The 24,043-nt window shown below is 57.2% G+C and overlaps 2 protein-coding genes across 6 annotated transcripts; one reads left to right on the top strand and one right to left on the bottom strand.

Annotated features, from left to right (window-relative positions):
• Positions 1-237: 237 nt before the first annotated feature.
• ALPL (alkaline phosphatase, biomineralization associated) lies at positions 238-7,701 on the bottom strand. The gene is made up of 12 exons (XM_069780452.1): positions 7,585-7,701; positions 6,208-6,300; positions 5,993-6,112; positions 5,055-5,170; positions 4,260-4,434; positions 3,988-4,163; positions 2,564-2,707; positions 2,331-2,400; positions 1,694-1,828; positions 1,184-1,375; positions 976-1,095; positions 238-872 (listed from the first exon to the last, which is right to left on the bottom strand). Exons 2-12 carry the CDS (start codon positions 6,263-6,265, stop codon positions 622-624), a joined length of 1,557 nt encoding a protein of 518 aa, XP_069636553.1. The 5' UTR covers positions 6,266-6,300; positions 7,585-7,701; the 3' UTR covers positions 238-621.
• A 1,637-nt stretch (positions 7,702-9,338) lies between these two features.
• On the top strand, positions 9,339-21,949 carry ECE1 (endothelin converting enzyme 1). Of its 5 annotated transcripts, none has more exons than XM_069780431.1 (18): positions 9,339-9,474; positions 12,671-12,757; positions 13,727-13,868; positions 14,391-14,603; positions 15,961-16,085; positions 16,387-16,599; positions 16,693-16,884; positions 17,433-17,575; positions 17,657-17,771; positions 18,003-18,113; positions 18,348-18,446; positions 18,564-18,641; positions 19,040-19,143; positions 19,345-19,455; positions 19,584-19,651; positions 19,730-19,920; positions 20,013-20,108; positions 20,385-21,949. In XM_069780431.1, the coding sequence occupies exons 1-18, from the start codon at positions 9,472-9,474 to the stop codon at positions 20,559-20,561; spliced, it is 2,268 nt and encodes a 755-aa protein (XP_069636532.1). In that variant the 5' UTR covers positions 9,339-9,471; the 3' UTR covers positions 20,562-21,949. The 5 variants fall into 5 exon arrangements, with proteins under 5 accessions (XP_069636532.1, XP_069636531.1, XP_069636534.1 ...); XM_069780430.1 differs by lacking the exon at positions 9,339-9,474 and adding an exon at positions 10,456-10,530; XM_069780433.1 differs by lacking the exon at positions 9,339-9,474 and adding an exon at positions 11,158-11,629.
• The last annotated feature ends 2,094 nt before the right edge of the window (positions 21,950-24,043 follow it).

Genomic DNA, 24,043 nt, shown 5'->3' on the forward strand with positions numbered 1-24,043 from the left:
CCAGCTGGTACCACCCCTTAAATCCCCCTTCACTCCCTTCTCCCTGCGTTACCCAGTCCCAAAACCACCCCAAATCCCTCTCTGGGCAGCAAATGATCTTAAACCAAAGGCCTTTAAAGCAAAATAAATCACCCAGGAGGCAAAAAAAAAAAAAAAAAAAAAAAAAAAAGAAAGAAGTTTTGGGGACAAATTAACCCGGTGAGTTAATTTTTTTTTTTCTCCCCCCATCTTCTTGTGTCTTGTGGTTTCTGGGTACCCACACATGTGATGAGTTGGGCACCAAGGTCAGTCCTCAGCCAAGGGACCAGGAGGCATTTTGGGACCCAGCCCCATCACGTCTCGCTCAAAGAGGGGGTTTTATCCACCGCGGCTCCAGCTCTCATCCCAAATCCCACAGTGGGTTTGGGATAGGGCAGGCAACGATGCTAATTATAGGGGAAGGAACCGTGTATTTACAGAGGCAGCTCCCAGCACGAAACCGCTGGCGGCTGCTTTTGCTCCACTGAGTCTTTCTTTTTCTCTCCTCTTTCTGGGCGCTGCTATCCACAAAAAAAAGAAAAAAAAAAAAAAAAAAGGGAGGAATTAAAAATAAATCCCCCTCCATGGTTTGCAAAAGGCGCTTTAGCAGAGGAGGAAGAGGAGAGCGAGGAAGGGCAGGAGGATGGTGGTGGCAGGGCGGCTGGCGGCGTTGCAATGGGCTCTGTTGGAGCCAATGCAGGCGGCGTAAGCCATGGCGTGGGGGATGTAGTTTTGTTCGTGGACCCCGTGGAGGAGATGAGCCATGGGGCCGCGGGCGAAAACGGCCACGTCCTCACCGCCGTGGGTCTCCTGGCGCAGCGGCACGGCCGATTGTGCCTGGTAGTTGGCGTGCGCTGGGGCAAAAGAAAAAAGTCAAAAAGAAGAGTAATTTTTAAAAAGTGCTAACTTTAGCTAGGCTGTAACAATTGGGGGGGGTTTGCCCCAGAAGACACTCACCAAAATCCACGGCGGAGACATTTTCTCGCTCACCCGCCACAATTTTATAGCCGGGGCCATTGCCGTAGAGGATGGAGGTGAAGGGTTTGCGGTCCACATCGCTCTGCATCGGGGCCAGACCTGGCGGCAGTGGCACCGTCAGCAGGACAGGGACGTCCCCGAGGTTTTGTCCCCTCCGTCCCGCTGAGTGGCCATGGCAGGGACTCACCGAAAATGGGGTTCCCGCGGGGGGTGTAACCGCCGAAGGTGAAGACGTGTGAGTGGTCGGCGGTGACGACGCTGAGGGTGTCCTGGGGCGAGGTGAGGCGGGCAGCCAGCCCGATGGCCCGGTCCAGCTCCACTGCCTCGTGCAGCGCCTGCTTCGCCTTCCCTTCGTGGTGCCCGTGGTCGATGCGGCCCCCTGCGGTCCCCGGCACCACTCGGCATCCCCCTCCGTGGCCCCCATCATCTTCCATCCCCCTCCTTGACATCCCCCATTGCCCTCCTCTTCCCTGCTTTGCATCCCCCATCACCCCTTTATCCCCCTCCTTTGCAGCTGCCGTTGCCCCCTTTATCCCCCACCTTTTGGCATCCCCCATCGTCCCCTTTATCCCCCCCTTTTTGCATCCCCCCTTGCTCCCTTCATCCCGTCGCCCCCTTTATCCCCCACTTTTGGCATCCCCCTCTGCATCCCCATCACCTCCTCTACCCCCTCTTTGCACCCCCACACCCCTCCCACCTTCAACCAGGAGGAAAAACCCCCGGGGATTTTTCTGGAGCATCCTGATGGCCACAGCCACCATCTCGGTGAGGGACGGATCCGTCTCATTATTCCTGTCCAGCTCATACACCATGTCACCCGGCTCGAAGAGGCCTGGGGACAGTAACACTGTTGGGGACATCCTTTCCCCACCAAAAAAAAGGGGGGAGGGGCAAATCCAGCACTGTCACCCGCTTCTTGTGCTGGCTCAAGCATTTCACCACCCCCCCCCCCCACCGGATCCAAGGTGATAAGGTAGGAACCAGGGGATACTCCCAGCCCTTCCTTCCTCTGGCCTGGCCAAATCCTGCAGGCCAGCTGGGCTGGGGAATTGCACCATGGCCTGAAAAATAAGGTGCATCCCCAGGGCAGGGTACCAGCATCCTTGGGGTGTAACAGCATTCCTTGAGGATGGGTACCAGCATCCCCAGGGTGGGTAGCAGCATCCTTTGAGGGGGGGTACCAGCATCTTTTTGGGGTACCAGCATCCCTTGGAGGTAGCAGCATCCTCGGGGGGTAACTGGCCACTCCAGCTGCCCCAGCACCCCGGGACTGGCTAGGGGTCCCCCCAAAGCACCCAGTTGAGGCCGGGGCACCCTGGGGTGCTGGGACTCACCCAGGAGGAAGTCAACACGGCTGAGGTTGAGCGCCAGCAGGTCCCGCCGGTGCCACACGTACTTGGCGACCTGGGGATGGGGGACAGGCAGGTTGTCACCTCCCCATCACCTCTGCCAACCCCAGGGCTGCTTTATATCCCCCTCCCCAAAACATTCCCCGCCCCAGGAATGCCTTTGTAAGGTTACAGCGAGGTGATGTATAGGTACCCCCCCCAAAAAAAGTCCCCATCACCTTGCCGGGGGGCTTGGCCTCATGCCATGCCTGGACGAGGTCCCTGCGGTCCAGGCGGGTACCCCGATGCTTGTCCTCGTGGGGATACTCCACGTCACTGGCATTTTTGGGGAACATGTATTTCCGCCCACCACCCAAGATCACCTGCAAAGGAGGGCGGAAGTGCATTTTTAAAAATTATTTTTCATTATTCTTTTTTCCCCCAATTTGGGTTTAATGGGGGGAAAACCCCAATGAGATGGAGTGGGATGTCCAGGAAAACCCCAGTGCTGCGCAAAAAAGCTGGTGAAAACACCCGAGGAATTTCACCTCGCTCAAAATAACCCTGAATCTCTTCCTATTAATTAAAACCCAGGACAAAAATAACCATTTCCAGCAGCAAATCTGGCTTTTTAATTCCCACCTCTCCCACACCCTCCCCCCCATCTGTGGGAGGGATGCTCCACGTCGGGGTCCCCGCATGAACCCGCCGGGACGGAGCCCCATCCCGCGGCTTTTGCTGTTTGCTTTGGAGTCCAATTTATTTGGCCTCTGTTATTTATAACTGAGCAGAGATTTTTTTTATTCCCCCCCTTCTCTACGCAGAAGGTGAATTATAAAGCTGCAAAACACCACCGCCAAAATTATTAAGAGAAAAAAAAGGGAAAGAAAAAAAAAAAGTCTTTTCCCCGCTATATAATTATTTCCAGCCTGGGACAGACTTAAAATTACATTAAAGGGAAAAAAAACAGAAGAAGAGGCTATTAAAGAGCTAAATAACAGGCTGAAATGTTTTGCTTTGGGGCTATTTTGAAGGACAGAAGAGTATTTATTTACAGGGCTGAATTTCTGTGTAAATCCACAGCGAGGGGCAGAATTGGGGGGAAAATGGAGGGGTTTGGGTAGGGGAAGTATGAGAAAGGAGGGGGCTGCTGTGGACGTGGGTGGAGGGGGGTTAAGCAGGATTTGGGGGGCTGGTCCTATATGTGCTTGTAGTCCCAGCACTGTGTCTGATGGGGGTCCCAGTGGTGTGTCCATGGGTGGTCCTGGTCCAATATCCACCCAACAGGCCTGGTACCCCACCCATAGGTGGTCCTGGTCCCATATCTGCTAGGGGTTCTGGCTCTGCACCCATGGGTGGTCCTGGTCCCATATCTGGCTGGGTTCTGGCACTGCACCCATGGGTGGTCCTGGTCCCATATCTGCTGGCGGTCCCAACTCTGCACCCATGGGTGGTCCTGGCCCCATATCTACCCACGGTCCTGGCCCTGCACCCTTTGGTGGTCCCTTCCCTACATCTCCTGGGATTCCTGGCTCTTCACCCACTGGTGGTTCCAGCCCAACGTTTACTGGGGGGTCCCAGCCCTTCATCCATGGGTGGTCCTGGTCCCGCATCTACCCATGGCCCTGTCCCCATCCCCGGCTGGCCCCATCCCCATCCCTACCTCGATGTCAGGGATGTTCTCCACCAGCTGCCGGGCAATGTCCTTGCAGCCGCCCTCCAACGCGTCTGGGGGCATCTCTCCATCCGAGTACCAGTCGCGGTTGGCCGAGTGGGCGTAGGCGGCGCTGGGTGTCGCGTGGGTCACCCGCGTGGTGGTGACAATGCCCACTGACTTGCCTGCACCACAAATTCAGGGGACAATGGTAAGAACACCCCCAAAACTCCCCCAAAACTCCCTGCTTTACCCTCTCCAAGTGCCTACCAGCCCCTCACCTCCATCTTTGGCCCAGCGGAGGATGGAGGTCACCTCCTGGCCCTTGGTGGTGTTGCAACGGTCACGGGTGACACCGGCGCTGACGCCCACCGTCCCCTCGTTGGCTTTGACGCCGCAGAGGTAGGCGGTGGCTGTGCCCGCGCTGTCGGGCACCTGCGCGTTGGTGTTGTAGGTCTGGGGTGGGGGGAAAATAAATAAACCATCATCCCCATCATCCCCACCCTGGGGCTTCATCATCATCCTCCCCACCCTAGGGCTCCCCTCCCCATGCTGTTTGGTCGCACCGGCCCCCCCGTCCCACCTGTGCACCCCCCATTTTGCCTCTCGCTCCCCCCAGCTTGGTTGCCCATCAACCCCTCGCTTCATTTTGATGCTTTCAGCCTTTTTTCAGCTTGCTTGTAGGCAGGGAGAAAGGAGCAACCGCCATGAGCATCCCCCGCCACGGGGCAAAGGAAGACAGCGGTGAACGGCCAGGACTTCCAACTTAATAATGAAAAAAAGCCTTTTGTTCAGAAAAATGACGCCAGGAGAAGCTGGGGGGGGGTTCCCATAGCTTCCCACGGCCGGGTGGCCTCATACTGCTCCCCCCCCACTCCACATTCCCACGGGCCAAACCCTGGCACGACGAGCGGGCACCGGAGCCAGCTCCCTTCACCCGCCCCTGACCTAATTTCGCCTCTCTGGTCGATGCCGGCTACCCGCCCGTGACCTTGTGGTGGGTGTCGCGTCCCCACCATGGGCGTCCCAGAGTGGGGGGTTCAGGATCCGACCCCTCACCCCAGGGGGGGGCTCACCTTGGCCAAGGCAACGTAGGGGAACTTGTCCATCTCCAGCAGACTCTCCTCGCCCTTGCGGTTTTGCAGTTGCCCTTTGAGGATGCGAGCGGCCGTGACGGTGGAGACGCCCATGCCTGCCAAGGCACCCGTCAGCTCCCCGCCGAGGACGGGCCAGCTCGCCGCACGGGTGTCACGCAATGCTGGCGGGCACCCAGTTTATCCCAGCACCCGATTTATCGCGAACCCAGTCTACCGCGGCACCCGCTTTAGTGCAAAACCAATTTATTGCAAACTGAGTTTGTTGCGGCACCTGGTTTATCACAGCACCCAGTTTATCACAGCCCCCAAGCTTTTGCAAGCCCAGTCTATTGCAGCACCCAGTTTATCGCAAACCCAGTTTATCCTAGAACCCAGTTTATTGCAAACCCAGTTTATCACAGCACCCAATTTACCGCAAACCCAATCCATCCCAGCACCCAATCCATCCCAGCACCCAATTTATTGCAAACCCAGTTTATCACAGCACCCAATTTACCGCAAACCCAATCCATCCCAGCACCCAATCCATCCCAGCACCCAATTTATTGCAAACCCACTTTATCGCAGCACCTAGTTTATGGCAAACCCAATCCATCCCAGCACCCAACTTATTGCAAACCCACTTTATCGCAGCACCCAGTTTACTGCAAACCCAGTTTATCCCAGCACCCAGTTTACTGCAAACCCAGTTTATCCCAGCACCCAACTTATTGCAAACCCACTTTATCGCAGCACCGGCTTTAATGCACACCCACTTTACCATGGCACCCAATTCACCGTAGCAGCGCCCGCTTCAATGCACCCAATTTATCATGGCACCCAATTTATCACGTCACCCACTTCATCGCACCCCCTGTCCCCTGCAGTCCCTGCTCCTCCTCGCCTCCCCCACCCCGGGGTGGGTGCCCCCATCTCACCGTCACCCAGGAAGAGGATGAGGTTCTTGGCCACGTTCTGGTTGAGGCGCTGGAGCCGCAGGGCGGCCCGCAGGGTCTCCTGTGCCTGCCCCCGCCAGTACTCAGGGTCCTTCTCCCTCTCTGCGGTGGGGGGGGAGAGGAAACCAGGCTCCATAGCACCCAACAGCACCCACTTTTGGGGTGCTGCCCCCCCACCTCCCCCAAACCTCACCTACCGGGGACCAGAGATGGTGAGCAGAGCTGGGCGAGGAGGATGAGGAGGAGAACCTTCATCCTGTGGTGCTGAGCAGGTGCTGGATAGGAGAGAGCTGCGGCGGAGGTGGGTATCTGGTCCGTGCCTCAGTTTCCCCACTGAGACCTTCGCCCTGGGGCTCGGCCAAGCGAGGATGGGAGGGAAATGTCCCCTCCCCGTGCAGGCACCAATGTGACCCCCTGGGAACGTGCCAGCTTCCTCCCCCTCCATGGCCACCAGTCCCATGGGGCGTCACCTCACTGGCACCAACCTGGGGCTGGGGGACGGTGGCACGGCCCCCATGTGCGTGTGGCACAGCGGGATCCCTGTTGCGTGGCTGGGTCCCCATCGCATGTCCCTGTCCCCATCACGGTTGGGTCCCCATTGCACATCGGGGTCCCCGTCGCGTGGCCATGTCCCTATAGCATGGCCCTGTCCCCATTGCATGGCCCTGTCCCCATTGTATGTCCCTGTTGCACACCCATGTCCCATCACGTGTGTCCCCATCCCATGCCCATGTCCCTGTTGCACATCTGCATCCCCATCGCACACCCGTGTCCCCATTCCATGTCCCCACTGTGTGTCCATGTCCCCATTCAACACCCATGTCCCCTTCATATGCCCCTCTTCCCATCCCCAGCCTGTGTCCCCATTGCGTGTCCACGTCCCCATCACACGCCCATGTCCCTGTTGCTCGTCTGTCCCCATTACACACCCATGTCCCCGCCACATGCCCGTGTCCCCATCACAAGTCCATGTCATTGCTGTATGTCCATGTCCCTGTCCTGTGTCTGTGTCCCCACCACATGCCTGTGTCCCTGTTGCACACCCGTGTCCCCATTGCACACCACGTCCCCGTTGCGCACCCGTGTCCCCATCACATGTCCATTGCATGTTTGTGTCCCCACCACATGCCTGTGTCCCCAGTGCACACCCATGTCCCCGTCGCACCCCCGTGTCCCCATTGCATGTCCGTGTCCCTGTTGCACACCCATGTCCCCGTCACACCCCCGTGTCCCCATTGCACGTCCGTGTCCCTGTTGCACGCCCGCGTCCCCATCGCACACCTGTGTCCCATCACACGTCTGTGTCCCCATCGCACACCCGTGTCCCTGTTGCACACCCGTGTCCCCATCGCATGCCCGTGTCCCCATCACACCCCCTCCGTCCCCATCACACCCCCGTGTCCCTGTTGCACACTCATGTCCCCATCACCCCCCCAGTCCCCATCGCACCCTTCCCCCCCCCGTTACACCCCCCATCCTCACCCCTGCCCCCCCCGCTCCCCCGGGGGTGGCAGCCGTGGCCCCGGGGGGGTCCTTACCGCCGGGGGGGGGGGGGGACGGGGACACACACGTACCCGCACAAACTTGGGTCCCGACACCCACGTCCCTCCTGGGCGGCGGGAGGAGGCCGGGCCGGGGGGACAGCGAGCCCTTAAATCCCCCCCGCACCCGGCCTTCGCCTCCTCCTCCTCCTCCCCTTCCTCCACCCTCCCCCCCGCTGGCAGCGGGGGGGGGGGGGGGGGGAGAAGAAAAGGCAACAAACTGGGCTTACTGGTGCCCTCTGCCGGGTTGGACTGGGAGGACTGGGAGGACTGGGGTGCACCCAAGCCCGGTTGTGGGTGTTCAGCATCCTCTCCCGCCCACGCAGGGGAGAGAAAGTGGGGTTGCACCGCTGGGGGGGGGGGTAGATGTGTGTTTTGCCGGATTTTGCATTCTTTTCACCCAAAAAAGTGCCAGCGACACGAACGTGTTTTGGGGTGGCGGTGATGGAGAAGAGGGGGTCCCCCTGCCTCAGTTTCCCCACGCGGGCTCCCGCTGCAGCCCACGAGTGCTCCCTGCCTGAAACGGCTTTAGTGTAGGTCCTACAGTAAACAAGGCTTCGTCGAAAGGGCAGGAGGGTGACACCCTTCCCCTGCCTCAGTTTCCCCATCGTGGGGGACTGTGGGGCTCCGTCACCCGTGAAGCCGTGGGTGGCTTCCCAGAAGGTGGCGGTCTCAGCCCAAAAATCCACTCCCCAAAAGCTTCGGGGTGCCACCAAGGGTGTCCCAATGCTGCCCTGACACCCCCGGGATGGGCATGGCTCCTGCAGACCCCCAAATCCCTCCGGCACCCCCCACCCCTGCTCCGGCCCTTTGCATCCCCACCCCACCACCTCCCAGCGCTTTCCCAGCCCAGCAAAGCAGTTTGCAGCCCCATCTGTGAGACGAGTGCGTCAGTGCTCAGCCCACCAGCACAGCACAGCGGTCTGGGGTGGTGGCACCATGTCCCCCCCCCACTCCTGTCACCCCCCCCATGCAACGCAGCTGTGGGTGCCTGCCGGTGGTGAAAAGCTCATTAAAAAGCTCGTTAGCCCAGCAGATGGAAAGCCACAACCTGGGGAACTCCTCGCTGCGAGGCTGCATGCACAAATCTGGCCAGGGTCAAACCCCCAAACCCTTCGGGGGGCTGTTAAACACACGGGGGGGGCAAGGTCGCAGCCCGATGAGCACACTTGCATGCTTGCACACTTACAAGCTTGCACAACCGCATGCTTGCGCATTTGCAAAATCGCAGGCTTGCACAACTGGGTGCGTGCACACTTGCATGATCATATGCTTGTACGTTTGCACAATTGCAGGCTTGCAAGCTTGCACCCAACTGTGTGCTTGCACACTTGCCTGTGCACATGCTTGCAAAATTGCACGTGCCCCCTTGCACAACTGCACGCTTGGCTGTTTGCAAACCTGCTTGCTCGCACAAGCGTGTGCTTGCACACTTGCATGCTTGTCTGTTTGCACAACCGCGTGCTTGCACGACTGCATGCCTGCAGAATTGGGCGCTAGCCCCTTCACTTGCATGCTTGCAAACAGCACGCTTGCAAGCAGCACGCTTGCGAACAGCACGCTTGCACAATCACGCGCTTGCAGGATTGTGCGCTTGCACGCTCCCGGGAGAAACATCGCATCCCTTTGCTGGCGAGCGAGCTGCAGTGATTTATTGGGGGGGGATGCTTTCAGCAGCTGGGGAGGATATGGGGGCCCCCCCCAAACGGGGTTTGGGGCCCCCCCGAAAGAGTTAAAGGAGCCAAGTGAGGAAGCCCGTCCCTCCCGTTGGCCCCATTGGTTTTCCCATCCCAGGTACATCCTTTGCTCGTCACCCTTCGTCACCCTCCGTAGGCCGCAGCGGCGTAACGAGCTGTGCCGGGGCTCAGGCGGGTGCTCGCCCCAACGGGGGCCGAGGCCGGCGGGAACTGGGTGGCAGCCATGGTGAGTGGGGGACCCGTCCGACACCCCAAATCCGGAGGCGGTTGGGTTTGGGTCACTTGGCCGAACCGGGGCGCAGGGCAACGCGTCTCCTACGGGATGCCTGTTGCAATCCTGTGGGATCCCCTGCTGCACCCCAAGGGATCCCCCGTTGCACGTCCATGGGATCCCCCACTGCACCCCGAAGGACCCCCATGCACCCCCGTGGGATTCCCCACTGCACCCCAAGGGACCCCCATGCACCCCCCTGGGATCCCCACTGCACCCCCAAAGGGTCCCCCATGCACCCCCATAGGACCCCCATTGCACCCCTTAGCACCCCTGGGTGCGCCCCCCCCCGGTCGACTCCCCCAGCCGGGTTTGCTTTGTGGCCAGTGGGTCCCCACAGTGGGGACCCCAAAGTGGGTGCCCCCCTCAAATCCCCCCCCTCGCCCCCCACCACCCAGCCCTTCACCCAAAACTGCAGGGATTTACACCGGGGTTCCCTCTGCAAGGAGAGGGGTGCAGGGGTGCCGCACCCCCCTCCCCCCCCACCCAGTAGCACTCACTTTTGGGGGGGCTGTTTACAAACAACCCCGGACTGGGCTGTTCCCCCCGCCCCCTTATTTTTTTTATTTTAACCCTTTATTTGCTTCTTTTTAAGCTTTTTTTTTTTTTTAATTTATCTGCAGCCAGGGCTCCCTGCAAAACTGGGTGCCCACCCAAACCCCCTTCCCAGCACCCCTAATTAACACCAGGACCCCTAATTAACACCAGGGGGTTTACTAAGTACTCCCGGGCATCCTAATTAAAAGGCTGAGCCTCACTGGGTGCTGACTTCAGGCCGTGGAGGTGCAGGGGACACCCATGGGTGCTGGGGGGGGGGGGTGCTGCTCGGCCAGGTGGAGGTTTAGGGGTGATCTGGGGGGGGGGCCCACAGGATTAAATTGGGGGGGCTGAAGGGGGAGGGAGGCGAAGAGAAACGCCATCGCCCGCGATAGCGGCGGTGGTTGCTCCGAAATGGCGCCCGGGCGGGAATTGAAAGCAGCTGGCGGCGGCTCGGGGCGCCCCGATACCGGGGTGAGGGGCTCCGCTGGGGGGTGTTGGGGCGAGCGGGGTGGTGGGTGCCTCCTGCTCCCCCACCCCCGGGACCTTCTTCGGGGGGTGCGGGCTGGAAGCACGTGGGGTTTATTGTTTATAAGGCGAAGGGGCGATTTGGGGGAAAAACAGGGGATTTAAGGCCCTGCTGTGAGTTTTGTAAGTTGTAAAGAAAGTGGAAATCCCTTGGCTGGGGGGCTAAAGCGGGTGCGCTCCCTCCTCCCGCAGCCTTGGGTGCCCCCCACCCTCTTGGAGCTTGGGAAATGTGTTTTTATTGTGATTTAAGAAACGGGGGGGGGGGGGGGAGAAACAAAAAAACCACCCCGTTTTGACCCAAAAAAGGGGTGTTACCGCTTCACAAGCTGGGGAGCAGAGAGGGGCAGGGAGCACCCATGGGTGCTGCTTTGCCCTGATGTTCCTAATGTGGGGGTAAGGAGGGGGTATGGGTGCTAAAAATACTTCCTGGACCCAGTTTCCCCCAAATTGAGGATGCTGGGGTTGAGTCCGGTGCTCCCCGGGGGTTTTGGGGGGGGAGGCGGTTGAAGCTCAGCTTGGATTCTCTGATGTCTAATACAGGGTTGAGCCAGCATGTCTTTAGCAAAAGGAAAAAAGTGGGGGTTTGGTTTCTTTTTTTTCTTTGTTCCCCCCTTTTTCCTGCTGTTTTCAGGCTGGGGCAGGCAGGCGGGGTGGGGGATCACCGAAAAAAACTCATTTCCTCAGGAAACAGAGTGAAAGCCTTGGCTGAATGCTGGGACTCCAGGAATTTGGTGCTTTGGAGCTATGGGGGATTCGTGGACACCCCCCCTTCACCGTGTGAGCGGGGATTTGTGCCTGGAGCTGCGAATTTCAGCCGTGTGCAAAGTGCAAAAATAGGGAGGGAAAAAGTGAAAGGGGATGGAAGAAAATATAACATAAAACCAGATTTTACCAGCGATAAAATCTTGCAGTTAAAGCTTTTTCGCCTCAAGGTTTCCAGGCTCGAGGAGCGTACCTGGGGGAGATTTTGGGGCTGGAAACGGAACTTTTTGCACAACTGAGGAGGGAAACTGCCTTTTTCTTTTAACCTTTTTTTCCTTACCAGGTGGGTTTTGTGGCTAATTAAACCTAGGCTGTGATTTGCGATCTGGGGAGAAGATGGATTCGGTATTAATTGTGCAGGGGGAGGTTTGGGAAGGCTGTTATCGGAAACAGGGCTGAGAACTGGTGCTCTCATTGCATGAACCTTCCTGCCAGGGGAAACTGAGGCATAGCTCTGCCAAGTTCAGATCAACTCAGTGTGCCTTTGGAGGTGATGGCAGTGGGACAGGGACATCTGGATGGGTGCAAACCCCCACCCTGCACTGCATCGGGGGCAAAGCGATGTGACCGGTGCCGCTCGGCTCATCGGTGGTAGGGGTCAGGGTGGATTTTGGGGTGCTCATTCCCTCAGTGGCAGGCGAGACAGTCTGGCTGGGTGGCAGGGCTGTGCCGGGGGGGAAGGAAACGGTAGCGACGGTGGCACGATAAGGGCTGTCTGCCAACCAGCGAGGTTTCCCCTTGTTTTTCTGCTGGGGGATGAGATAAGAGCTGGGCACCGGCACAGGATAACGCCCGAGGGGACAAGGAGCCAAGAGGGAGCCCGTCGGCAGCCTAAATTCAAGGTGCCGTCGCCTTTGGGTGCTCAGAGGGATGCCACAGGGCATTTCAGGGTGCACACGGTTCACAGACGGGGCGTGGAGTGCGAGCAAGCCGGTAGTTTCAGGGTGAAAAGCCATTTTCTCTGCTACCAGCCTTTCTCAGGTTCCTGGCACGGGGAGGGGGGGGGTTCCCTCACCCGTTGCGGGGCTGGTGGAGGAGGGACCGGCTTTAGTCCAGGCTGAAGGGGAGGTTGCACAACCCGGCCCCGGGGGAAAGCGAGGCGGGTTCGGGCTTTGCTCAGCTCTTGGCTCCGGCCCTCGTTGCTTTCCATAACCTTCCTCTGGCATTTGTTTAGCACTTTACTACCCCAAAGCCATTCCGGATTTAGCTCCCCAGAGGAGGAGGCGGCTTTAGAGGGTGCATATTCCTTTCTCGCCCTCCTTCCTCCTCCCTTTCTTCGGCCCCGAGCCACTGAGCACCTCTGTTTGCCAATATCCCCGTGCAGATGTCGACTTACAAGCGGGCGACGCTGGACGACGAAGACCCCCTGGACTCCATCAGCGAAGGCGATGGGTACCCCAACGGATTCCAGGTAGGGCTTCATGTGTGTTTTAGGGTGAGGGGAAGGGATTTTAGGCCCTGGAGAGCAGCAAAGGGGATTCTGCAGAAGGGTTTTCTGCCTGGGACCAGCCTTTCCATGGGGCAAAGTCTGGCATGGGCAGAGCTGCGTTGGCTCCCGCCACCGCTGCCCTTTGCTCCCCTCCCGGCACCCAGAGCCAGCAACAGGGAAGCCTGCGGGGCTGGATTCTGGCTCGGCTGTTTGCAACGCCCCAGCACCCTGTTTTTCTGCTGGCCGAACCCCTTCCCAGTGTGGCTGGGGTGAGCAATTATCGTGGTGGTGGGAGCTTTGTCCCCACACAAAAGGGGATTAGGTTAATTCCTCCCTGAACAGCGGGAAATCGGCTTAAAAAGGGCTGAGGATGGCGAGAAAAAAAAACAAAAACCCATGGCTGCCAGTGTCCGGCCTCACTGGGAAAGATTTGGGGCTGGTGCGATGTTCTCGGTGCTGGCCCCAATCCCATTGGTCTGTGCCTAGAATGCTGTTTTCTGCCCCAAAAATCAGAGCTCCGCTGTGTTTTTACTTTCCCTGGTGGGGCCATCTCCGCCTGCTGTCGTATTGGGATGTTTCCTGGGGATGTTTTTCGGCAGAGCGGGAGTATCCTGTTACAGCACTTCCCACTGCTGCGGAGGCCCCCACCCTGTCCCAGTGCCAGCGGTGGGGATGGGGACACCCGAGGGGTTACAGCCATGCTCGAGGAGGGGTTTGGGTTGGTACGGGGCAGCAGGTGAGCCTGCCGAAACGCTCGCCCCGCTCCCTTTCCTGCCATTGTGCCGCCCTTCCTGGCCAGTTTCTGGAAGGCAGCTGCCGCCTTTCCCAGCCCGAACTGTGCCGGATCCCTCGCTGCGGGCCAAATTTGTGCCGTGGGCTGTAGGAAGCAAAATGGGGGATGCATCAGTGGGTTTTTCTGCCGGTGGGGAAACGGCGTTGCTTTTCCCGCAGGTGAACTTCCGTGGCTCAAGGAGCAGCCCAGGGTGCTGGGCTGAGCGGACGCGTGCTGAGAAGCAGCTTGTGGTGTTGGTGGGGGTGCTGGCAGCTGTGCTGGCAGCATGTCTTCTTGGTCTCATCTTCCAGTACAGAGCCCGTAAGTCCTCGTACCGCGCAGGGATCCTACCCCCTTGACCGGGATGGGTTGCTGGGGGGTTCCCTGGGATGGAATGCTCACCCGCATCACTTGCCCCAAGGTGGGATTCTTGGGTACCAGGCAGGATGTTCAGGTGTGGGGTGTGATGCTCAAGCACCAGACAGGTTGGTCACCTGCATCCCTTGCCCCAGGGTGAGATGGTCGGGCACAGGATGGTATGCTCACCCACATCCTTCACCCCAGAGAGGGATGCTCGGGCATTGGGCAGGATGCTTGGGCGTAGGATGAGATGCTTGCCTACATCTCTTGCCCTGGGACGGGATGATCGGGCAGGATGCTTAGACATGGGATGGGATGCTGGTCCGTATCACTTGTTGCGGAGCAGGATGTTAAGGTACAGGGTGGGATGCTCAGGCACCAGATGGGATATTTGCCCGCATCCTTCATTGCGAGGCTGGATGCTCCCTGGTGCGGCTCATTGCACCAAGGTGGAGGAGCTGAACCTGTCATTCCCACCGCCAGGACCACCTGCCATGTGCCTGTCGGAAGCCTGCATCTCTGTCACTAGCTCCATCCTCAGCTCGCTGGACCGAGCGGTGAATCCCTGCGAGGACTTTTTCAGCTATGCTTGCGGGGGCTGGATCAAGGCCAACCCCCTCCCCGATGGCCATTCGCGCTGGGGCACCTTCAACAACCTCTGGGAGCACAACCAAGCCATCATGAAGCATCTTCTGGGTGAGTATGTGGGAGCAGTGGGACCCCACAGTGCCGAGGAGCCCCAGTAGGTCCTGGGGATGCTGAAAACATGCCTGGGCGGGATGTAAGGTTGGACTTAAACCCCAGTGTCAAACAGATCCGTGACGCACGCACTGCAAGGACATTGGGAAGCAGATCCTGGCTGTTTGCTGTCCTGGATGCTCCTGGGATTTTTGACCGCAGCGTTGCCGCTCTTTGGTGCCGAGTAGGGGAAGGGCCTTGGCCTCAGCTCCACAAACCCCATGGCAGTGTTCCCAGGAGCTCTGAAATTCAGGATTTGTGCCCCAGATGGCATCCAGAGGCTGTAGCACCCCAATATCACCACAAGGATATGGGTTTTTTTTCTCCTGCTATAGCTTCCAGCCTTTGTAAGCAGCCTTTTTGGGGGTCTGGCTGCCACTCTGGCCGTTTTGGGGGGTCAAAAACTCCCCCAGTGGAGGGAGGATCCTGGGCGCAGCCTCTGCTTGCGAACACTGAAGTGAGGCAGCTTATCCAAGCAACCAGTGAGGACGGTTTGTTCAAGCTTTGAGCAAACAACTGGCTCCTTATCAGCACTTTCCACTGCGCTGGGGCTGATTATCTGAAAAGAGAAGGTTTGGGAAGAGTGTTGTCTTTTGGGAGAAGGGGGGTGGCACGGGAATGGCTTCATCCTCAGCTCTTCTTGCAGAAATCTGGCGCTGGTTTTACCGGGAGAAGGGACTGGGCTTCCAGCCAAGCGGTCGCGCTCGGCATTTCCTTGAATTCCTTGGAGCCGAGGGACCTTTAGTTAATAAACCCACACAGCTGGGAAGCCAAAGGTGCAAGCTGTGTCATGAGGAAAAAAAAACCAAACCAACAACAACCCTCTGGGGAAGCAGAATTTTAGATGGGGAAAAAAATGAAAGGATGATTTTGGAGGCAGAGGAGAAAAATGGGTTTATTGTTCCTTCTTGCAGGAATAAATAGTATAGGGCTGGGGAGCAACTAGCACAGGGGCAAGGGCAGCACAGGGGGCTGGATGATGCTGGGAACATTAGAGCTGCTGGAAGAAATGCTTTTTGTTTTTTCTTTCTTTATCTTTCTGCTCCAAAGAGCTAGAGCAGTCGCTGTGGGTGGGAGAGGAGATGGGGGCAGGAGGCCAGGAAGGGCTGTGGGCTGTGGGATGCTCTCGGGGGCATGGAGGGGACCGGTGGGGCAATCCTCGGCGCCTTTTTGGAGCCTGGCTTTGCCCAAAACAGGGCTGAATATTTCTCTGGCGGAAGGGTGGGGGCTCCAGCGTGCATCAGCAGCTGCTGTGGGGGGCCAGATGCCTGTCCCCGGGGACCCCCTGCGAGCTCCCCCTGGGTACCTCCCACAGAAAACACCACAGCCAACGTGTCAAGCGAGGCGGAGCGCAAGGCACAGCGTTATTACCAAGCCTGCATGAATGAGAGCAAGATCGAGGAGCTGCGCGCCACCCCGCTCGTGGAGCTTATCCAAAAGGTTTGTCCCCTTCCTTGCAGAAAAGCCACCTTCCCCAGGTGGCTGCAAAATGGGAGGAAAAAAGCTAATTTATGGGCAGTCCCAGCACCTTCCAGACCCCATTCCTGGTGCTTCCTGGGGCAGAGCATCCCCCAGGGCAGGCAGGCAGAAAGAGGCAGGGATTTATAGGCAGGTCTTGCCTCTCCTGGGCTTTTTAGCCCCGTTGCAAGATGTTTCCCCCCAGGATGGGTATTGCGGGGATATTTAAGCAACTCCAGGTTGTCGTTCCTTCCCCAAAAACTGGTTGCTGTCTTTCCCTCAGCTGGGCGGCTGGAACATCACGGGTCCCTGGGCAGGGGACAACTTCAACGCGACGCTGCGGGAGGTGACGGCTCATTACCGCACCTCACCCTTCTTCTCCGTCTACGTCAGCGCTGACTCCAAAAATTCCAACAGCAATGTCATCCAGGTGGATCAGTCGGGGTTAGGCCTGCCGTCGCGGGATTACTACCTGAACAAGACGGAGAATGAGAAGGTAAGGTTGTTGGGAGAAATCTGGATTTGCTGGGGAGGTGCCGTGGGTGGGTGGCACCCACCATGCTGATCCCCACCTTGTCCTACCACGTAGGTGCTTGCTGGGTACCTGAACTACATGGTGCAGCTGGGGATGTTCCTGGGAGGCACCGATGAGGAGTCGACGCGGCAGCAGATGCAGCAGATCTTGGACTTTGAGACAGCGTTGGCCAACATCACCATCCCACAGGAGAAGCACCGGGACGAGGAGGTCATCTACCATAAAATGACAGCTGGAGACCTAAAGGTAGGGATGGAGTTGGTGAGCCTCCCTGCTCCACCATGATTTGGGAAGCGGGGCAGATGGGTGGAGGTGATGCAGCTCCACCAAGGAAGCCAGATGCCAGCCAACACCGCCTGGGAAGCTCTTGTGCAATAGCTTTGGCCTGTGTACTCCTTGGGGAAATCCCACCCTGACCCGTTCCTCCCAACCTCCGGACCACCCCCAGGGTCGGCAGCCATCCTACCGCGGCACTAACACTGTCCCAGCACTGCTGCCCACGGTCCAGCTGCAGATATCAGGCCAGTCACCTCCCTGTGCCCCCAAAGGGGCCCTAATGGGTTGTGTCAACATTTTTGACACCCGCCCCACTTTCTTTTCCTTTGTGGGAGGAAATTGTTTACTCTCCTCCGACCTTTGGAGGATGCTGCCATTATGGGAACAGACGTCTGCAAAATCAGCTGAATCCCTCAAACAGGGGCTGATGTGGCCGCCTCTAGCTTAGGAAGCGGCTGCCACCCCCCTCCGATGGGTTTTTTTTTTTTTGGCCAGTAGCAGCAGCATGGCTTTTGCAGGAACTGGCGCCGGCCGTGGACTGGATGCCCTTCCTCTCCACAGTCTTCTACCCTGTGGAGCTCAATGAGTCGGAGCCTGTCGTGGTCTACGCCAAGGAGTACCTGGAGCAGGTCTCTGACCTCATCCTGGCCACTGATAAATGGTGAGAGCCCCCAGCCCATGCGGAGGGGTGTCTGGGGTGGGCAGGTGTGTCCCGCTGCCCGCTCACCACCTCTGGCTACAGTCTCCTCAACAACTACATGATCTGGAACCTGGTGCGGAAAACCAGCCCCTTCCTTGACCAGCGCTTCCAGGATGCCGAGGAAAAATTCATGGAAGTGATGTACGGGACGAAGAAGGTGAGGGGGGAGCCCCTGACGCCCCCAAATCACCATTAAAACGGTGACAACTTTTTAAGCAAAGTCCTCGTCACGTTACATCCAAAAAATAGAGATGTGAGGCAGGTTTTGGGGTAGCAGCTCTGGCGCGGCGGGATGGATGTGGACCCCATCTCCCAATGGGGCAAGGGGCTGGGAAGGTGGGGGGCTTTGGCCGTGCCACCACTGATGACCACCTCTTGTCCCATGCAGACCTGCCTCCCACGCTGGAAATTTTGCATCAGTGACACGGACAACAACCTGGGCTTTGCCCTGGGGGCCATGTTCGTCAAGGCCACCTTTGCCGAGGACAGCAAGCAGGTGGTATGTCCCCAAGCGAGCAGCCTGCGAGCTACCACAATGGTGGATGGTTGGGGCATCCAATGTTTCTCTGCCCACCTTTTGTCCACTGAGCATCTCCATTCACTGGGTTTTTCACTGGTCTGCATGCTGTCTCGGCATGCCAGCCTCTTCCTCCCCACTGGTGCAAAGGGCCCTTGAACCCTCTAGGGTGGGAAGCCGGCTCTCCAGACTGACGTTGCACCACCTTTTGTCTAGGCAGAGGAAATGATTGTGGAGATTAAAACAGCCTTTGAGGAAAGCCTGGAGACCCTGCAGTGGATGGATGAAGAGACAAGGAAATCGGCCAAAGAGAAGGTGAGGTGCTGGCAGCTGCTCTGGGGAGGAGAGGGTGATGGTGGAAGATGATGGAGCTGGGTGAGCCTGTCCTTCCATCCCTGGCACCAAAAGCACTTTGGTCCTTGTCACCCTCAGGCAGATGCCATCTACAACATGATCGGCTACCCCAAGTTCATCATGGACCCCAAGGAGCTGGATAAAGTCTTCAGTGATGTGAGTTGCTCAGATAGGTCCCCTGGGTCTTCTGTTTCTGCCCTCCACTAGAATGTGCAGGACATGTGCCTATCACCATGGCCTCAGGGCAGCCTTGAACCCCAGGTTTCCTCCAGAAGGGTCTCAGTGATGTCCTTGGCCCTTCTCTGGGGACTTCCCAGAGAGCTGCAGGCCAGTCCTGGGGTGACTGGGGCTCTCGGGATCCTTGCCCAGGAAGAGGAGGAGCTGGTTTCCGTAACGGTGATTCATTGCCCTCCTGAGACTCTGCAGATGTTGGAGAGGAGGAGAAACAAGAGCGGCCATTAACTCAGCTGACTCCTGAGGCTCAAACATGACCACAGAGGGAGGAGCAGGGCCGGGCGATCACCACGAGCCACTCACACCTTGCTCTTTTGCAGTATGAGGCCGTGTCTGACCTCTACTTTGAGAACGTCATGCAGTTTTACAACTTCTCGGCCAGGGTCACTGCTGACCAGCTCCGGAAACCACCAAACCGGGACCAGTAAGTCCTCCGCTCTGCTTCCCCGTTGTGCTCAGCGGGGAATATCACAAGATCTGGAGGACTGGGATTTGGTGTCCACCAGATCGTGCTGGTTTTGGGGAGTTAAGTTTGGGCCGATGGCTTTGCACCATGATAAGCAGATGGTGTCGGAGCAAACATCGGCAATGGGTTTGTGCTGCCACATTGGCCGTGTCCCTGCAGGTGGAGCATGACGCCTCCAACAGTCAACGCATACTACTCTCCAACAAAGAACGAGATTGTCTTCCCTGCTGGCATCCTCCAGGCCCCTTTTTACACCCGTGCATCTCCCAAGTAAGAGCCTAGGGAAAACAGGGAGGGCAGGATTCCCTAATTTCCTCCTGTCCCAAAATTTGAGGCTAAATTTCATGGCTTCAGGGAGCAGCAGCTGCTCTCTAAATCTCAGCATTGCCCTCCTGCAGGTCACTGAATTTTGGTGGGATTGGTGTGGTGGTGGGCCATGAGTTGACGCATGCCTTTGATGACCAAGGTATGGCCAGGGCCAGGCGGGTGGGCTGCTGGAGGGGTGGCTGGCAGGGTGATGAAGGACCTGTTGTGTCTTTGGCAGGCCGGGAATACGATAAGGATGGCAACCTGCGTCCGTGGTGGAAGAACTCCTCGGTGGAGGCCTTCAAGCGGCAGACAGCATGTATGGTGGAGCAGTATGGCAACTACACCATCAACGGCGAGGCCGTCAATGGCAAGCACACCCTTGGGGAGAACATTGCTGACAATGGGGGCCTCAAGGCTGCCTACCGGGTAGGGCCACAAGGCTGGGGAGATGCGGTGGGGGGCATGGTGTGGTTGGATCGGTGTTGTCCCCTGAGCCTGCTGTGCTCCCTGGCCTCCAGGCATATCAAAACTGGCTGAAAAAGAATGGGGATGAGGAAACCCTCCCAACCCTCGGCCTCACCAACCACCAGCTCTTCTTTGTTGGCTTTGCCCAGGTAGGTCACTTGGTGGTGGGCAGGAAGGGTGGACGCACAGGTTTTTGGGGGGTGGAGGCATGCCCAGATGGTGTTGGGATGGTGTGATGGCAAAACTGAGGTCTCCAGAGATGCTGCGTGGTGGATGGAGAACCAGATTGGGGTGGTGCTGGTTAAAAAGCTGGAGCTCAAGCTGTGTTGGTGCCCATCGCGCAAGCAGGGAGGTCTGATTCAGCACTGAGCAGGGCTCTGTGGTTGTGGATGCCGGCACTCGTGCCTCTTGCCCTCTGTCTACAGGTGTGGTGTTCAGTTCGCACGCCAGAGAGCTCACACGAGGGGCTCATCACTGACCCCCACAGCCCCTCGCGTTTCCGTGTCATCGGCACTGTCTCCAACTCCCGGGAGTTTGCAGAGCATTTCGGCTGCCCCCTTGGCTCCCCCATGAATCCCCCTAAGAAGTGCGAAGTCTGGTGATGGGCAGGCGCCTGACGGAACCAGCTGCGGGTTGCTTTGTCCTCTGCAGACGGCTGAATTTCCATGGTCCTTTTGAGAGGCTGAAACCACTTCTCTGTGCAACGAACTGCCCAGCTCTCAGCAGGAGCAGCACCCTGCGTTGCTGGTATCATCCGAGGTTTGATCCACTGTGAAAACTCCTCATCCCCTTGCTTATTTGTGAAATGACTTTGATTTGGGGGTCTCTTCTTTCCCACCATGACTGGGCCACGTGTTGAGGCACGTGCATCCATGGGCACTACCCCGTATTTACACACGCAGCACTCCGGTCTGACCCACTGCCCCAGCAAAATGCTTCTTTTTTGGAGGCGACAAAGGGAATGCTGTGACACTGACAGGTTTGGCTGTGTGTCTAAATACACATGACGTACCTTCCTCTCTCCAAAGATGCGCACATGAGGATGGAAAGTATTTTAAGATATATTTTTCGGGGGGGGGGGGGGGGGGGAAATATATATATTTTTTTTTTTCATGTGTTGTGGAATACACTGGAAAATTTCAGGGAAAATGCATTTAAAAGCCTTTTTTTAGTAAAAGATTAGTATATTTATTATATTTTTTATTTTTATTTTTTACTCAGTGCAGCTGTAGGTGTAGCACCCTGTGGGGACAGTCCCTTGGCCAGGGAAGCTGGATGGATGCAGCTAGCCAGCCCTGGATCCTGGGTTTCTCTGGGAGGGACTGTCCTTGGAAGATGCTGATAGGGAAATTGGGGACAGCAGGCCTGGGGACAGGGCTGGAGGATGCTGCGAGTTGCAGAAAGGCTCTGCTGGGATTCTGTGACTCCTGGGATTAGCTTTAATTTCAGAGTGCAAAGGGAAAAGTTGATGTGCCAAAGATGTAACCAAGGTGGTGACAGTGTGGATTAAGCACCCGCTTCTCCCTCCTGTCCCCTCTGAAGTGAGGTCAGCTGTAATTTCCTGGCCCAAAAGCTTCCCCAGATAAGCACAGGTGGTTCCTGCTGCTGCTTCGCTTGCTGCTGTGCCCGGCCTCTATGCCTGGGAAACTGCAAGCCCTGAAATCACTGCACGGCCCCAGACCTCCATCCTTCCATGGCTGGGTTGGCACTGGTGTGAGATCTGGCCAAGATGGGGGCAAGGGGCTTTCTTAAGGGTTTCTTTTAATATTCCTTTTGCGGTTTTGAGAGGAAACCACTGACGGTAGCTCAGGTGCTGTGTGTTGTCTTGTGGGGCACCTTCTTGCTCTAGACAGAAAGCAAAGATATAGAGGGTTTTTTAATATTTATATGTAAAAGGAAGGGGGGGGCGGATTTTTTTGTAACTATTTTTTCACCCTACATGTGGGGCTTATTGTAATTGAAATAATAAATACTTTTTACTGGGTCTGGAGTTGCTCGTGACTTGTTTTTTCTGATAGCAGGAAAGTCTTGCGTCCCCTTCTGCATTTTTCTCCACATCCACACTGATAAGACCATCCTGGGCTGACAAAACTGAGCCTAGGAGGCTTTTTCCAGCCTGCGCTTGGCGTCTACTGCCTCTCAGAGGCTAAAGCCAGGCTTTTGTGCCCACAAACCTCACTCTCGCTGCGGGTGGTTGTTTGCTTTCCACCTCTATGGCACGGCCCCACACATCTCCCCAGCAGGGAGGTCTTTCCCGGATGCTTTTCCTTCCTCCCGGGTGAGTTTCTGGCTAGCCGGGCTGCACTTGGATCCAGCAGGATGGGCCCCGCACAGGTTGCTCTCCAAACAGCCTTATTTATAGCTTTGTGATGCTGTCTGGATGCTGCCAGCTCAGTAACACAGGCCAGTGTTCACACCCGAGTGGATGCTCCATGGCTTTGTCAGGCTTGCCCAAAAAATGCAAGGCAGGACCTGGACTGCAGGCTCCCTGCAGAGGCTCACCCCACACCTGGGAGGGCTTATGGCCATAAAACAAGCAAAGTGCTGGATGCTTGTTTGCTATTTAGCCCCAGCTTGTTACCAGGGGCTGGATTTGGGCTGTAGCCCTCTCATTTTGCCCCATTGGTAGCGAGCTTTTGGAAATAACAGAGTGGTTTTGCTGCTGGGATGGGCAGGATAGAGCCAGCGGTAAGCTGGGGATGTTAGTATTGCATAAATAAGATGGTAAGATTTCCTTCTTGCTGTTTTTACCATGTTTCCTTTCCCAGACTGAATCAAAACGTAGTAAAAGAGCACTCGCTTTCTGCTCACACGACTTGGTGCGAGGCCCTCAGTTTCATGCAGAGCTGGGAGACCGGCCATGGCCCTTGTTTTCCTGTCTGGCTGGAAATGGTGGTGCAAACCCGCAGAGGGCGATGGAGCCGAGAAAATGCTGCCTGTGCTCTCTGCTCCTGGGCTGGCAGGAGTTAGCTATACTACCAGCGTGGTATTTTGGTCTGGATCTGGCCCTGCATGTTTAAAATGCAATGAAATGGCTGTGTTTGTAGGAAAAGAGAGGAGTGGTGTGGGTGTAAAGCAAAGAGGAATTAAGCAGGGAGAGCAGGGCTGGGGTGAAAGGGTCTTTTCCCAGCTGCAAGAAGCAGAGAGAGGAGCACAGCCCATTGCATGGAGAGGTAAGATGCTGTTAGAGGTGGTTTAACCATCCAAAAGGGAAATGTTCTCTGGGGCTTACCCGCAGTGAGGGACTGGGCGGGTGATGTCTCAGTCACCGCAGAGAGAACAGCCCCAGTGCAGGAAGGATTTCGAGGGCAAGCATCAGCTTGCATCATGGCAGGGGGACACCACAGTCAAGGCCCCTCGTGCTGGGCTTGGAGCCGGTGGTGGATGTTTGCCTGTCTGGGAAGCTGCTGGGTGTAGGCAGAGCAGCAGGAGGTGATTCATCCCACTCGCGTGCCAGTGCCTGGTGTGGGCTTGCCTGATACTGGGTGGTATTTGCTTTATTTTGTGCTCAGTTGTGCCCCGGAGGGCTGAGACATTTGCCGAGGGCTGAGCCCAGGCAGGAGGAGGAATGGGGAAAGCTCCAAGCAGGGCTGGGTTTTTTGGTTGTTTTTTTTTTTTTTTTTTGAGCATGTTGGAAGGGGATCAGTGGGGGGAAAAGCAGGAGAAGCCCAAAGACAGAGGCGCTGCTGTGCCTTGCTGGGTAAAAGCGGGTGCCTGGAGCATGCTGGAGCCTCCAAAATGAGCTGGAATGAGCGGTTGTTCACAGGTTTGGTGGGGCTGAGCCAGCCTTCCAGGTGCAAGAGGCTGAACCCAACCATCTGAACCACCTCCTTCCCAGTTTTCCCCCCTCCAAGCAGGATCTAACCCCCAACACATCATGACAGTGCTGGGGTCACCTTACTGGGACCATCAGATTTTTGGGCAGCAAATGGGCCAAAAGCTTCCTCAAACAATTCCTGCAGGAAAACAGGCCTTTTCCAGTGATACCCCAATCCTTTACTCTATTTTCCTAAGTTCACCAACAGCTCTAGGGCTCCGATGCTTTTTGCCATGTGGTTGTGAGCGTCTCTGCTGTGCCAGGTAC

This window comes from Haliaeetus albicilla, chromosome 4 (assembly GCF_947461875.1).
Source record: "Haliaeetus albicilla chromosome 4, bHalAlb1.1, whole genome shotgun sequence".
Lineage (NCBI taxonomy): Eukaryota > Metazoa > Chordata > Aves > Accipitriformes > Accipitridae > Haliaeetus > Haliaeetus albicilla.

What these genes read in the sequence shown, in the direction of transcription:
- ALPL (XM_069780452.1), bottom strand. Translation starts at nt 6,265, where the DNA reads ATGAAGGTTCTCCTCCTCATCCTCCTCGCCCAGCTCTGCTCACCATCT. An exon ending in AGAACATCCCTGACATCGAG is followed by an intron (nt 2,708 to 3,987) that starts GTAGGGATGGGG and finishes CCTCCTTTGCAG; the next exon opens with GTGATCTTGGGTGGTGGGCG. An exon ending in CCGCGGGAACCCCATTTTCG is followed by an intron (nt 1,096 to 1,183) that starts GTGAGTCCCTGC and finishes CACTGCCGCCAG; the next exon opens with GTCTGGCCCCGATGCAGAGC.
- ECE1 (XM_069780430.1), top strand. Translation starts at nt 10,471, where the DNA reads ATGGCGCCCGGGCGGGAATTGAAAGCAGCTGGCGGCGGCTCGGGGCGC. An exon ending in TCGTGGAGCTTATCCAAAAG is followed by an intron (nt 16,086 to 16,386) that starts GTTTGTCCCCTT and finishes TCTTTCCCTCAG; the next exon opens with CTGGGCGGCTGGAACATCAC. An exon ending in CCGAGGACAGCAAGCAGGTG is followed by an intron (nt 18,114 to 18,347) that starts GTATGTCCCCAA and finishes CCTTTTGTCTAG; the next exon opens with GCAGAGGAAATGATTGTGGA.